Source organism: Orcinus orca, chromosome 3 (assembly GCF_937001465.1).
Source record: "Orcinus orca chromosome 3, mOrcOrc1.1, whole genome shotgun sequence".
Classification (NCBI taxonomy): Eukaryota; Metazoa; Chordata; class Mammalia; order Artiodactyla; family Delphinidae; genus Orcinus; species Orcinus orca.
Window position 1 is genome coordinate 69896265 of NC_064561.1, and position 15491 is coordinate 69911755.

At 42.6% G+C, this 15491-nt stretch overlaps 1 protein-coding gene across 4 annotated transcripts in view; it reads right to left on the bottom strand.

Moving 5' to 3' along the window:
- Positions 1-211: 211 nt before the first annotated feature.
- The window catches only part of KDM3B (lysine demethylase 3B), a 59193-nt gene continuing 43913 nt past the window's right edge, over positions 212-15491 (bottom strand). For 3 of the 4 annotated variants that reach the window (XM_004282066.4, XM_033409835.2, XM_033409836.2), the window contains 12 exons: positions 14579-14706; positions 13213-13492; positions 12213-12469; positions 9083-9349; positions 8118-8289; positions 7630-7720; positions 7355-7485; positions 6299-6418; positions 4923-5062; positions 4466-4642; positions 3482-3616; positions 212-1635 (listed from right to left, as the gene is read on the bottom strand). In XM_004282066.4, coding sequence (XP_004282114.1) covers positions 1555-1635; positions 3482-3616; positions 4466-4642; positions 4923-5062; positions 6299-6418; positions 7355-7485; positions 7630-7720; positions 8118-8289; positions 9083-9349; positions 12213-12469; positions 13213-13492; positions 14579-14706 — 1979 coding nt within the window. In that variant the 3' untranslated portion in view covers positions 212-1554. Of the gene's footprint in view, positions 1636-3481; positions 3617-4465; positions 4643-4922; positions 5063-6298; positions 6419-7354; positions 7486-7629; positions 7721-8117; positions 8290-8309; positions 8872-9082; positions 9350-12212; positions 12470-13212; positions 13493-14578; positions 14707-15491 lie in introns of those variants that run through there. The other variant, XM_033409837.2, reaches the window with a different exon arrangement.

The following is a 15491-nucleotide window of genomic DNA, read 5'->3' on the forward strand; positions in this document are numbered from 1 at the left end:
CACCTTCCCTTCATCCCCAAGCCCTCAAACCACAATGACCTGGCACTTCCCTCTCCCAATTGGACACATTCGGGAAGGAAAGAGTAATAATCGGATGCAACAATGTAATGATGATATGAAAATTAACCATCCTCCACCTCCAACCCCATCCTCAACCTGGCCCTGCTTTTTAGAATGGCTGGCACAGGAAGAATTTAGTCCACTACAAACAGATTTGTTAGATTTTTAATAAGAACATGGAAATCCCAATCAGCCCTTCAACAAAATTAAAATACAGAAAGTGAAATTAAAAGTATTCTACAGTAAATGACTTTTATTAAAAAAAAAAAATGTAACTGTGAACATATAAACAAGCCTGCAGGGCACTACAGTACAGCCGGGAAGATAGATACATTTTCCAATGTACCTATGGGCCAATGAATTCCATCATTTTCAAATAAATTCTTAATAAAACTCCACTGAGTTGGAAAGTTTTGCTGAAAATATTTCCGGACAAAAAAACCCCCAAAACAAAAAGCCTCATGTAGGAAAGCAAACTTTCCTTCGCATTTGGAACTGTAAGAGGAGTCCCAAGGGAACGCTGGTAATCGATGGAAATGGGTCCTGGAGTCACCAGTGTGTGTATGCGTGGAACACACCAACAGCACAGACATGACAAAGTTCTTTCTCAAGATGGCTGTTCCCTCAAGATAGGACTGAGATGGGATGGGGAGAAACTAAAGGAATCCTACAAAGCCAATTCTTTAAAATTCTGCTTTGGCTGATTTTTGTGCTATAATGGGCCGTTGATTTCTAAAAATCTTATTTCTTCAAAGAGTTTTATCGAAAGGAAGACTAAACATAATGTGCCTTTCCTCATAATCCAGGAAAACAATTGTGGTATTTCAAAAGTTCTAAAAATATCTACTTTCATGAAATAGTAACTATTTCACTACAAACCTATTTTTCACTAAATACACACATTTCCTAATCCTGGAGCCCCTTGGGAAAAGCAGTGGATTCCCCCTGGGTCCTTCAAGACTCCACTGTTTACAGGAGAGATGGTGGGGAAAGGCTTCACCCGGCTCCCGGGATGGGGTGTGTCAGAGGTCATGTGCAGAGACACCATCAGGCTTCCACCAGGCGTGTTTAAGCAATTAGCCCCCACTTGTACCAGTTACGTGATTCCCCCTACCTCCAAACACATTCCCACTTAACTAGGCACAAGAGAAAAAGAAAAGAAAGGTGTGCCCACATTCCTGGTTTCCACGAATCTCAAATCATGAGAATGTGCAGGAAAGCCCAGCGATATTCAGGCAATTCAGAGTCCCAAAAGGCCACAGGATGGGGATGTGGCACCCTTGGCTTGGAGTCTGAAACTGTGTGTGTGAACAGTGCGACTCTCCTGTGTCAACCTTCAGTGTTGAGGCAGCAAAGAGTGGCTGGAGAGTTTGTAATACTGACCACACTGGCTCCAAGTGAAGGACCTCTGCTCCAGCAGAGAACCCTGCTGTTCCCTGTATGTGTTGTGAGTGAAAGACCTGCTTCACAGGCGAGTTTGGAATTTCTCCACGCCTAAGACCTTGCCAGCTTGGATTCATGAGCCTTGAGGGTGCCAACAGCATCTTTCACTGCGTGATAAATGATGTTCTTCACCTGGAGAGAGCAATCAGCACAGTCAGTTTATGGCAGCCAGACTGTGTTCTGCAAATGAAAATGTTATGTCCTACACTGACTAAAAGCCTTCTGATTAGTGACGAAAGCCCTCAACCAGGACTGCATGCTTCCTAAATCAATCCCAAAAGATGATTTACAAGTCACACAAGATATATAGTCTATATTCAAAAAAGAATGATTTCATCATTTGAAAGGCTATGTAATCACCATCCTCTATATGCTGGGAACTACTGTTAAGCTCTTTATGTGGACTTTCATTTAATCCTTACCATAATACTATGAGGCAGATTCTATTATTATCCCCATTTTACAGATGAGAACTGAGGTTCCATGGTTAAGAATCTTACCTGAGGTCCTGTAGCTAATAAGAATGCACTAAAACAATAGTGGGCAGGTAGGATTTATTGGGTATTTTTCCCTTTTGTGCTTATACATATTTTCTAATTTGTCAAAAAGGAACACACATGTGAAGTAAAAGTTATTAAAATAAAGTGAACAGGATAAAGACGGTTTTAAACCAACACTGTGATTATTTCTGAGGAGGTAGAATGGAAAAGAGTACATGGAGGCTTCAATAATGTAGTTGTTGAATATGTATATATTGTGTATGTGGTACGTATATGATGCTGTATTTCTTAAGCTGAGTTATGGGCACAAAAGCCCCCTTTGCTGTTCTCTATTACATTTTTTGTATTAATTCAATAAATATTTACTGAGTACCTACTATGTGCTAGGGAAAAGCAGTGAATAAAACAGTAAAATCCCTGCCTTCATGGAGTTTAAACAGCTTATGTCCTAGTAGGGATAGAAACAAACATAAAATACATAGTATGTTAGATGGTGAAAAATACTACAGAAGAAAATAAAGCAGTGACAGAGGATTGGGAGGTGACATGTAACAAGTAGAGACCTAATGGAGGTGGGGTCTGAAATATGTATGCCTGAATACTTGCATTATATATCTATAATATCAATGTTATCTATTTATCAATGTGATGGTACTTTGTATAAGAACTTTATGGTTGAAATATTCCAAAATTTTGAAAAAGGAACAGCAAAACAGATCAAGTTCAGGGTTAAAGGTGATTAAATCTACCAGCAACCAAGAAAAATCTACAACCTCATGGGACACTGACCAAAGAAAATACACCTGAGTCACAGGCACGATGGAGGAAAACAGGTCATATGTGAGAGGCTGGAAGAACGCCTATTCAGATGCTGAAGTTCTGCCTGGGAAATCTTGCTTCCTTACATTCTTTTTCTTTTTTAATGTTATTAAAGCATCCAAGTATATTAACAATGAAATTCTGCCCTTCAAGTTCCAATCCATTTCTGAGCAGAGGAAAACCTAATCTGATTGTCCAGCTTAGATCTACAAGTGGGAAACAACTCTTAGGGACATGGATTACAGTCCCTAGCAGGGCTCTAAGGAATTGAGTTTGCACAGAAATTTGCTGTGAGAAGAAGCTTTGGGGAAAGAGGTTTAGAACACATTGCCACAGTGCTTTTCCCACCTGACCGAGGAAGTCAGTCTAGTCAGTTACTAACACGGATACACTGTATCTTCCAGGGGCAGAGAAATAGAAGATTGTAACACTGGAAGTGACTAGGTTAAAAGATTCATATTCTCTAAAAGCAAACCTGAAGAGGACTGATTAAATACTTCCTGGAGGGAGGACTCCATACCCCAGACATGGGTCCCTTAATCATCTCTCTGCAGTTATACTGCCCAGGTAATATCCTCAGAAAGCAGAATGTGCCTCCTGTGTATGTAGCCTAGTAGGAGATGAGAAGACAGCGTTGGGGTGGAGGAGGAGTTCTTTACCTGCAGTTTATCCTCATGGTTTGTATGAGTGTTAGAGAGATGCCTGAATTCCTGAGTCAGGCGGAAACAGTGCTTTACATGCTCTGGAGATACAAAGTCTTCTGCTACTTTTATGCAACTGTATAGATTGTGCACCTGGGAGAGGAAAAGTACAGAGGCAAACATCAGGCACTAGAGAGTCAGCAACAGGTGGAAACTGTCCATCATATCATTTAAAAAAACACTTTAGAAATACTTATGATATTCCATTTTCATAAAGACAACAAATGCAGAAAGACTGTAAGTATACATTTATAGATGAAAACGTTAGTATTTGCACAGAAAAGGATCTGGAAAAATACACACCAAACTGTTAACAGTAGGCTACTTTCTGGAGAAGGCAGGACAAGGGGACTGAAAAGGGATATGGCATAGGTAGCTGAACAGAGACTCACCTTTTCTTTAATAGTCTCCCTTATTTAAAAATCTTTAAATAAGCATTTAAAATTACATGGAAGGGGGACTTCCCTGGTGGCGCAGTGGTTAAGAATCCATCTGCCAATGCAGAGGACAGGGATTCGAGCCCTGGTCTGGGAGCATCTCACACGCGGCAGAACAACTGGGCCCGTGAGCCATAACTTCTGAGCCCGCAGGCCACAACTACTGAAGCCCGCGTGCCTAGAGCCTGTGCTCCGCAACAAGAGAAGCGCCGCAATGAGAAGCTCGTGCACCGCAACGAAGAGTAGCCCCTGCTCACCACAACTAGAGAAAGCCCGTGCGCAGCAACAAAAACGCAACGCAGCCAATAAATAAATTAATTAAAAATATATATATATAAAAAATAAAATTACATGGAAGAAAATTAAAAATCAAAAAATAAGTTGCACTTGAAGAGCAATCAGTCTAACCCAGCCGTTTATATCTATTGCCAGATTAGCAAGAAACACAGATATAAGGAAACTATGGGAATTGTGGAGCCAGCCCTACCCCCAAGTTGGAACATACCTGGTGTGGGGCTCCAGCAGGTATGAAGACGGCATCTCCCAGGAACTGAACAATGGCCCAGCCTTGCACACCATATTCCTCATAGAGTCGCTTACGTAGGGTCTGGTCCAAGTACCAACTTTGGTCATGAATTGGATCATGATCAGGGGGATTCTCTTGGCCTTGCTCTTCTCCAACCTGATCATGAAACCATGATCAAAACCCAAAGATGGAAAAATCAATAAATACATAAAGATTATTAACAGGATAAATCCAACTTGCTGCAGTAACATCACTGGTGGGCCAAAGTTTCTACTTTATTCAATATCCTCTAAGTGTGGATTCAGCCCTATGGGGCATTTTGACAGAGGGCACAGGTCTTTAATGCCAAGGGACTCCGCGTGAGAAACCCTAGGCAGGCTGTCTCAGCATCCCCAGACCCTTTGTCTGTGAGCTGGGAGCCCACCCAGGGACACACCTTTCGGAGCAGCTCCCGGATCTTCTCCGCATCCTTGGCTGCATAGATGTGCCACAAAGCACCAGGTTTCTCCTTTCCATCATGAATCCTTTGCTTTGTCACCTCATCAGCATCTCCCTCATCAATTGTCTTGAGCACCTCTGAAAAGAGCAAAGTGGCACTTTTCAACATAACCAGCCATTTCAGTACCTCTGAGTGAAGCAAAATGTCCAATTCAAACAAGTTTAGTCTCTACTATTCTCTATCTCTCTGGAGTGATATAAGGTAGAATCAAAGAATCAAAACTCACATTGGTCTAAGTTTCCTACACATGGGAAGAGCGACCCTAATCTTCCATACTTAACAGAGACTCAGCATTTTTTGGAGATATAGTGTCCCTTTAAAACATATTTCCTGCTCAAACTGTGTAGCCATATTTTATGTTCAAATTGCAGGTTATTTCCTGCTGTAAGTAGGTGGACTGTATACTTTCTCAAGACCTCTTCAAACTCTAGGATTCTGTGGATTTAAGGCCATGAAGAGTAAAGCTTCTCTGGCAAATTAAGAGGCTTGGCTTCTAATCCTTGTCTGTTATGATGCTTTAAATGACAGCCTAATGGAAAGATGTGCAGATGTGTAGCATCAAAAGCAAATGTGTGGCAGGAAATATACCAAAGTAATGATATTGATTATCCCTGAACTTTGAGATTTTGAGTTTTCTTCTTTAAAATTTTGTTTTCTAAAACTTCCGTAATTAACACACATTAATTCTACACTGAGATAGCGGAGAGTGCAATGCAGCAAAATATCACTTTTATGCTTCATCTCTGTGCAAATGACCTGGCTTTATCACCTATTACCCCACAGCTGAACTGGGTGATGGACCAAGTAGGCCAGTTTGAACTTTCTTCTTTTTTTTTGTTTTTGTTTTTGTTTTGTGTGGTATGTGGGTCTCTCACTGTTGTGGCCTCTCCTCTTGCGGAGCTCAGGCTCCGGACGCACAGGCTCAGCGGCCATGGCTCACGGGCCCAGCCGCTCTGCAGCATGTGGGATCTTCCCGGACCGGGGCACGAACCTGTGTCCCCTTCATCGGCAGGCGGCCTCTCAACCACTGCGCCACCAGGGAAGCCCTGTCCTTTCTTCTTTACTCCTCTTTGTGATGCTACATACTCAGTATTAAAGGGCAGCATTCCCAGAGAGGGAATAACTCTGGTCAAAGATACACAAGTACCACTCTTCTCTGCTGCAATCACCCCTTTGTCTGGGCACCTACTATGCATCATGCCTGGCAGAGATTTAAGAAAAACCCACTGGCCCTGACTGAGGAGAAAGACACACCATTTTACTCCTGAGGCTAAACCTCACCCTGCTGAAGCACTGGGTTCTAGAAATCATACCTTCATCATGAGCACCCTCCCCGATGGGGATCCCAACATACACCATCACATTAACTGCATCGGACACATCTAAGTGAAGATTTGTTGTGCCAACTCTTCTGTCTTCTGCTGTTATCAAGCCTGAAGGTAAAAGGAAGATATGCAAGGTGAAAGGGCAATATTATGTTGTTTTTTTTTCTTTTTTGGCTGCACCGCAAGGCTTGTAGGATCTTAGCTCCCCGACCAGGGATTGAACCTGCGCCCTCGGCAGTGAAAGCGTGGAGTCCTAACCACTGGACAGCCAGGGAATTCCTAAAAGGGCAATATTCTGAAGAATCCATATAGACCCTACAAGTGAAAACATACTCGAAGATATTCTTAAATGTGTAACATTGGGAGAATGACATATCTATTTATCAATAAATAATTCTCCTCGTCTCTTTTCTAGTGTTTTAAAACTGATTTCAAGCTCAGTTGACACTATCATTAGCTTTGGCCATTGATCCAATTCCACCCTCCTAAATGATCTCTCCCCTTCAGAAGCAAAACAGATATGGGCATTATGGACACTCAAATGAAGCTTGGCTTTCACAGTGATTTAGGACATTATTGTGACTTCACAAAGAGCTGGTTGGGTAGCATGGTACTCAGACGTCTTCACTCTTATCTTGTCAAGTCTCTTAAAAGCTAAGGATCTTTGGTTGTGCCGTGCGGCATGCGGGATCTTAGTTCCCTGACCAGGGATAGAACCCTCACCCCCTGCAGTGGAAACACAGTGTCTTAACCACTGGACCACCAGGGAAGTCTCTTGGATGGAACCTTTGAGAGGAAACTTTCTAATTACTGTGTGTGTGTATATATATACACACATACATACATATACAGTACTGGGCCCAAAGGGCTATTATGCAAATCAGTGGCAAAAGCAAACATATTCTAAACCATCCTGGATACTGTCAACTTCTTCAGCTCCTGTCACTTTGCCCTCTACACATGATCTTGATTACAAATCTCCCTCTATAGGTGAAATGGAAACAGTAGTGTCCAAAAAGGTCAATTATGGCCTCTCCCTCATACCGTAGGCATTGTACATCTTGGGGCCCAAATCGGGCCTTACAAAGTAGCTGGGTAGCCTAGAGGCTAGATTGAGTCTGCCATCTCGTTTGGTATATTCTGGCAGAGGAAGGTTCTCCATCAGATCTTCAAACCTATAAAAAAAAAAAGCATGAAAGATGACTTAGCTTGTTATAGGGGAAAAAGGAAAAGAGGTGGAGTTCACTTTTCTGTGATTACTTTGTGACAGCTTTAGCAAAGCACAAGTCTCTCAAGACGACTCACTGTAGTTCACTAACCTTGTCGGCATCATGTCCCGAAAATCTTCCCCAGGAGGCCAGTCCTTGAGTTTGAGCACCATTGGCTGCCCATCTTCTGACCTTAATCGCTCTGGAAGACAGAAAGCACTCCTACAAATATCTGCTGGGTTGGCTGCTGCCTGATTCTCCAGTGACTAAAAGGTTTAGAAGACTAAACTCTTATTTTCAGACTTGTAAACCCCCATAATGGATAAGGCGGGCTTTGTTTTCCTTAGCCACTGCTTTAGTACATGATAAATTTTTCCATCTCAAAGTGAAAGTGCTCCACACATCCCATGTGATCATGTGCTTAAGGCCAGGTATGCTCTGGGAGCCATGTGATTGCCATGAGAGCTACCTGGTTGGCACCAGGATAGAATGTTCCTCCTGTTAAGAGGATGTAATTTGTTATTTCAGCGGTAGGGCTGGGCATATAGATGCTTACTTTTCAGTCTGCTTTTACTGAACCAGATATCAAAGCTACTTACTGCATATGATCTCGAAGCCATCCCAGAAATCCCGAACTTTCACATCGGAAATTATAGCACAGTTCCTGCAGTTCACCAAGTCCACATCCTGGTCTCCAAATTCCTGGCTAAAGGCTTCTGGCTTCCAGAGTTCAGACTTGAGTTTTTTATGTACCCCTGATACCAGCACTGGCTGTGGAAACAAAAGTATCTCAATCAGAGTCACTTAGGAAATACTTAGCTCAGGGCTAAGGGACAGAATAGGAGGGTTTCCTGGGGACAACCTCTTCTCCACAATGATTTATTATTCCCTCCCAGTTTCACAATCTGTGGATTTCAACAATGTCAGCTACTTCTACTCTGTTATTACACTTGATTCTCACTGCGGGGGGTGGGGTGGGGGGCACATTCCACAAAAATCACTTCTGCTGCCCTGGTATCTACCACTATTTTGAGGTGAGAGGATGAAAAGCTGACAAATGCAAATTCTGAGAATACGTCCTCACATCTCGAATGAAAAACTCTCCAGACAATTCTACAACCTCCCCCCCCTTCCTCACACCTGCTAATGTATAAAAATCAGGAAGTGTTATCACACTATCACACAGACTTGTATGGTCTTGAAACATTTACCTAGAAGAGTACCACCCACTTCCACCCATTTTCGCCTCACCCCATATCACACTTACGGATTTTCCTCTAAAGGTGTCATTAATGCCAGATCACAACCTCACAGGAATTTCAACTGCCCTTTTAAGAACACAGAGCTACACAGCTGAGAAATAAAAAGATCCACAATGTATTTTTAGGAATCTTCTGACTTTTAAAAATCCAAGAAAACTCGAAGTAGCAAGGCTGTCTATAACAAACTTAGTATATGTCTAAATCTCCTTAGCAAAGTGTCTCCCAGAGAGAATTGAAACTATCCTGGTAGCTATAGTGGGCAGGCAGACAGCCGACCCTGGGATCTGCTTATTCTTGCTTACCTGGCCTTGCTTCCAACACTCCCGGAAGATCTTCCAATTGTTTTTGTTGCTGGGGTCATGGAGACACAGAAGTCTTCCATCACAGAGCCAGGAGTGAGAGGTATGGGGGTCCAGCACATTTAACCCCATCACCATCTCCTTCACTTCCTTTTGGGTGTCAGTCAAGTTACAGGCCCGCTTTGCAGCATCTGAGGTTTTCTTATTTTCTACCACTGAGGCAATGATGTGGTCAAGGAAGTTGGGGAGGCTGGCCTTGTTCTTCACTCCCTGCCAGACACAAACCCATCAGGTTAGTATGACTGAGGCACCATCAGTAGAGTATTCAAAAACAGTCTCACAGTTATATTCACACGGAGTTCTGATCTACCTGATTAAATTTCATAAAAGTTAATTGTAAAGTCTTTTGTAGTTGGAGGGGGGAGCCTATTAAGTCACTATCTTACATTTCCCTAGCCTTCATATTTTGCTTTATATTTATGAAAAAAAAGTACAGAAAGGTCCCCTCTACTGCAGGAGATTTGAGACTTAAGAAATATCTTTGGCATTCAGCCCCGTTTTAAGCATATGCACGTAGACTGCAGGGATCACAAAATGCTGTAACTGAGTGAGAAAGATCATTTATTTTGAGGGTTACACATTTTTTTTGGCCAGCATGCCCAAGGGATATACTTCAATTAAGTAACTGAGGTGACTTATCAAGGCAGTGATTTTTTTTACCAGGGAGTGTACCCCAATAAACAGTTGTACCAGAGTACCCAAGATAACTGTATATTCTGAAAGCAGTCTCCTACTCCCCAATCCGTCCCCTACCAAGAATCTCTCATTTGTTTCAGCTGGTGGGAAAGCTCAGGCCCAGAGATGAAAGTGACATACCTAAGGTCATAGAAGTGAAGGAAGGGGAGGGCTTTTGTAAACTTGATAACACAATGTCTGAAGTATCACTAATCATGATCTCTACAGAGTACATGTAATCATATAACATCCTGGGAAAATTTAAAAAGAAAAAGGAGAACTGGGAGTTGGAGCAGTACAAATAAGACAGAGCTCAAAGTAATTTTTTTGGTCATTTATCCAAAAGAGAAACAAATAACCCACATTGTACAAGGCTCAACCACCCACAGTTCATCAAATTTCAGTCATTAGTCATAAAATAGAATGAGAAACATATTTGTGTACTTGTTTGAAATGCTCTCTGGAATATATAAACTGAAAATACAAAAGCAATGTATAAAAACATCTGTGTAAAAAGGGGGGGAACTATATACATATTTTAATATCACTGAAAGGGCAATCATGAAACAATGGTCACCTACAGAAAGGGAGGCAACAGTGGGAAGGAGACTTTTCACTGTATTTTTAAAATTTAAATTTTGTACGTTTTGAATTAATTAGTTCAGTAAATGCTTACTAAATACTTATGTATCAAACATTGTGGCACTAGGGATATAGTAGTGAATAAAACAGACAAAAATGGGGAATTCCCTGGCAGTCTAGTGGTTAGGACTCTGCTTCCACTGCTGGGGACCTGGGTTCGATCCCTGGTTGGGGAACTAAGATCCTGAAAGCTGTGCAGCACAAAAAACCCAAAAAACCAAAAAAACAAAAAACAGACAAAAATGCCTTTAAGTGGAGGTAAGGCAGAAAATAAATAAAACACAGCAAGTCAGACGGTAATAAGTGTTATGGAAAAAGTGCAGGGCTTCCCTGGTGGCTCACCGGTTAAGAATCTGCCTGCCAATGCAGGGGACACGGATTCGAGCGCTGGTCCGGGAAGATCCCACATGCCACGGAGCAACTAAGTCCGTGTGCCATACTACTGAGCCTGCGCTCTAGAGCCCGTGAGCCACAACTACTGAGCTCAGATGCCACAACTACTGAAGCCCGTGCACCTAGAGCCCGTGCTCCGCAACGAGAAGCCACTGCAATGAGAAGCCTACGCACCGCAAGGAAGAGTAGCCCCCACTTGCCACAACTAGAGAAAGCCCGCGTGCAGCAACGAAGACCCAATGCAGCCAAAAATAAATAAATAAATAAATTTTTTAAAAAAAGTGCAGGGGAAACAGACATGAGTGGAGGATGGGAGTAAAATGGACTTTTAAAAAGGGTGATCTAAGAAGAAGGCTTACTGAAGAGGTGACATTTCAGGAGGGAGGAGAGGAAGTTGATTAAGAAGCAGGCCATGTTGTGACATGGGAAAGAGAGTTCTCGGTGGAGAAAAGGACAAGTGCAAAGGCTCTGAAGAAAGAGCATGCCTGGCCATGTTCAAGAAACAGCAAGAAGGTGGGTGTGGCCAGAGCAGAGTGAACAAGAGGGAGAGTGGTAGTTGAAGTCAGGGAAGTGAGGGGAAGATAGGGCTGGAACATTATAGTCCACTGAAAGGACTCTGCTTTCATTATGAAATTGGAAGCCCTTGAAAGACTTTAGGCAGAGGTGATATAATGTGACATATCTTAAAAGGACCACTCTAGCTGCTCTGTGTAGAAAGGGAAGAAATACAGAGGACCTCTAAGGAGTTTACTACAAAAATTCAGGCAAGAGAGGATGTTGACTCAGACTAGAGAGGAAGCAGCGGAGCTGATGAGAAATGGGTGCACTCTGAATACATTCTGATGATCAAACTGAAAGGTTATGCTAACAGATTAGATACGAAATGTGAGAGGGGAGTCCCAAAAGACTCCAAGATTTTTCGCCGAGCAATTGGAAGCCACTGACCAAGAGAAGCAAAAAATAAAGGAGATGCAGGCTCACAGGCAGAAGAACAGGAGTGTGGTTTTAGAGGTGTTAGGTTTGAGGCGTCTATTAGATACCCAAGAGAGTACAATATGAATGTACTGCCTACGTTTAAAAAAAATTTAATGTCTGTTATTGTCAAGAAAATAAAGTGATTTCTGCTGATGATTGAAAAACTTCAGTCTCAGTTTCTACTGACTTCCTAACATGGCACAAAAGGTTTACTACTTAAAAGGATCTCAAACATTCCCAAAATTTAATATAAAGAAAGATCTTGTCAGCTGGACTGATAATGTGGAGGACACAAGTCAGTCATATACCCTCTAACCCAGTTATCAGATCTCTGATGGTTCTTTCATGGAAAAGCAGCAAAGGCTAGAGTTGTAGAGAGGACACTTACTGCTGAGGATGTAGAGAAGACCGGGGGGAAGGGTATGCCTGTGTCCAAGGGGGTTTGAGGAAGCTTTCCGGGCCCGGAGTGGAGGAGGTCTCGAAGGCTAGAGCCTTCAGTTTTGTTGTTGGAGGCAGTGGGACCCAGTAACAGACTGTTAAAAAGCTTTGGAGTCAACGGAGAGACCTTTGCAGTGGAGTTGAATGAGTCCAGCCCAAAGGGTGAATGAGACTCTTTATTGAGCACCGACCTCAGGGACCCTGCTTCTGTAAGAACATAACCAGGAATAGCATTAGGCACAAGGAATACCCAGCAGGCAACTGACTCCTAAAAATCAGCCAAGTGGGAAAGAGGAAAGACTTTCCCCTCCCCTGCCCCCCAAACTACGTACGGTTTGTCTGGGCCAAGCCTGACGAGCTATGACTATGGCAGGTCTCATGGCCAAGGAGAAGCTCTCCTACTTCTTCCTTTCTTTTCCAGATCTGGATTTCAAACTTCCTTTTGTTCCCATCCATCTTTCGTCTCCCTCACTTTCTAAGACAGTGTTGCTTCAAGTGGGTCTCCAGAATACTTGTATTAGAATCACCTGGAGTGCTTGTTAAAAATGGAGATTCTCGGTCTTACTCCAAGAGATTTTCACTTAATAGTTCTGGTGGGGCACAGGAATCTGCATTTTTAACGATTCCCCAGGTGATTTTGTGCCCACTGAAAACCAAGTGTAGCCCTCCTGGCTAGTAATACTGGCTATCAGGGCCATTTGGGAAGCTTGTTAAAAATCTTATATTGATTCTGACTAAAGAGGTTTGGGGTAGAACCCAGGCATGTGCCTTTTTTAGAAAGCTCCACTTCTAGAAAGAAGTGGAAAGAGATTCCCTCATTTTACATGATCAGCCAGAGAAAGCAAGTGGCATGTTTCAAAAATGTGGATGGTAATGTGTGAGTTTGAAGAATCCCAGAATAACTCAAGTGTTCCACCCACAGGCAGGGCAGAGGCTTGTGTTAATCTCACCTTTTGTTTCTTCCTTAGCCTTCTGAGTTGCTAAATCCGCCAACCAGTGCAGGGCAGAGGAAGGTGGGCCTGTGTCAGGGCAAGGGGGCCTGATGGCTTTTAGCTCACTATTGCTATTTGACGCCGAACTGTCTGCTTTCAGAGGCTCGTCAGATCTGATGTCAGTACTGTCGGCTTTGGCAACATGGTCAGTCTCTGGTTGTGTTACCGATGCAGTTCCTCCTCCACCTGAGAAGGTGGTTTCATTTCCAGAAGAGGCACTAGGGTTTATGCTAGGAAGCTATAGCACAGAACGCCAACATGGTTAAAGTGTTGTCCTTGTGTAGAAAAAACACAATGCAAATAGTAATGACAGCTGACACTAAACAGGTCTGGGAAAGCAACTGTCCCATAAACTGCTATTTCACTCATTCATTAATTTAACATATATTTGTTGAGTCCTACAATGTGACAGAAACTATGCTAGGTTCTGTGGAAAGAGCAGTGAACAAGACTTGAAAATAAAACAGTGTTTTTGTTTGGCATGCCTGAGGCTCAAATTCTGCACTGGCAAATTGGTGATTAGAACTTGACCGCATAGAGCTGTTCTGAGGATTAAATGAGATAGTACTGATATATGCAAAGAGCTCAGAATAGTGTCTGGCACACATACATGCTCAATAAAATGGTTATTATTCTATTATTGAATTTTCCAGATGATTTGCTCTAATATGTCAACTCTACTGAAAAGATATTTTGAGATCTCTCAGCATTAATCCCTGTACCTCTTATTGATCATGTGTAGCATTCCTGGAAAGCCCTCCGAATGTAAGAGGTGTGTGTGTGTTTTTTTTATTTTTTTAAAATAGCCTCTTATTCAAAATAGTCACCATCACACCAGAATGACCTCCACCTCTGACAAAGCAATGAGAAAATCACTGCCTCTCTGTGAAGGCTTAGGACTGCTTTCAGGGTAGAATGATCCCAGATCAGCAGGCTAATATTCATATTTCTTTCCTCAGTACCTAACATGACAAGGCAGGGACCATGCACACAAATAGGACTGTATTCCTAATTACCTTTTCTGTACTCTTCACCTACACAAGGAACCTAAGGTACAAATCTTGACAAGATGCAAAGAATCTCTTTGTGCTATTTATCAAACAAGCCTGAATTGGTTTTAAAGACACATGAAGAGAAACTCATACCAGTCAGGGGGAATTTAAATCCCTTGAGTAACTTCTGGGGCTCTCTCTAGACAGGCCTCCCCATCCCCTAATTCCCCAGGAATCTGACAGTAGCCTGGGACAACAGAGGTGAAAATGAGGCACTTCCTGGTACAAAGAACTTGAGTTTCTCTCAGTTGTACCTATACACACCACTTTACCTGTGACATCCCATTAGTGACAGCAGGTCTCAACACAGATTTGTTCTGCCGGCTAATACAAGGGCAGTTTGCTTTAATTCCCCACTTGCCCCGGGCAGCATGTACCATGTCTCCAATATTGTAAAGAGCTGGAAAAAAAATAACAATTAACCTTAGAATAATTGTATGTGCCAGGTACTGTGCTAAAGACCTTATTTACATTATCTCTCTCAAGCTTTACCACAAGTCAATGAGGTAGCAGCTTGTACCCTCAATTTTTTTTTAAAGTTTTTTTTTTTTAAATTTTATTTATTTTTTATTTTTGGGTGCGTTGGGTCTTCGTTGCTGTGTGTGGGCTTTCTCTGGTTGCAGTGAGTGGGGGTTACTCTTCGTTGCGGTGTGCGGGCTTCTCATTGCAGTGGCTTCTCTTGTGGAGCATGGGCTCTAGGCGCGTGGGCTTCAGTAGTTGTGGCACGCGGGCTCAGTAGTTGTGGCTCGCGGGCTCTAGAGCGCAGGCTCAGTAGTTGTGGCGCATGGGCTTAGTTGCTCCGCGGCATGTGGGATCTTCCCGGACCAGGGCTTGAACCCTTGTCCCCTGTATTGGCAGGCGGATTCTTAACCACTGCGCCACCAGGGAAGCCCAGTACCCTCAATTTTTGATGATGAAACTGAGACTCAGAGAAGTTAGGTTATTTGCTTAAGTACATAAAGTTGGTAAATGAAAGTACCGAGACTTTAACCCATGTCTATCTAGCACTAAAGTTCTGTGCACGCTTAACCACTAAGCTACACTCCCTCCCTCCTCTAGTAAACGTTAACAAGGTGTCCTTTAGCAGAAACTCTAGGGGTAGATTCCCTGTTGTTCAAGCATATGTAAACATTTTGAATTGTATACTTGAGATTTACTGTAAGTTATACCTAAAAAAAAAAAATA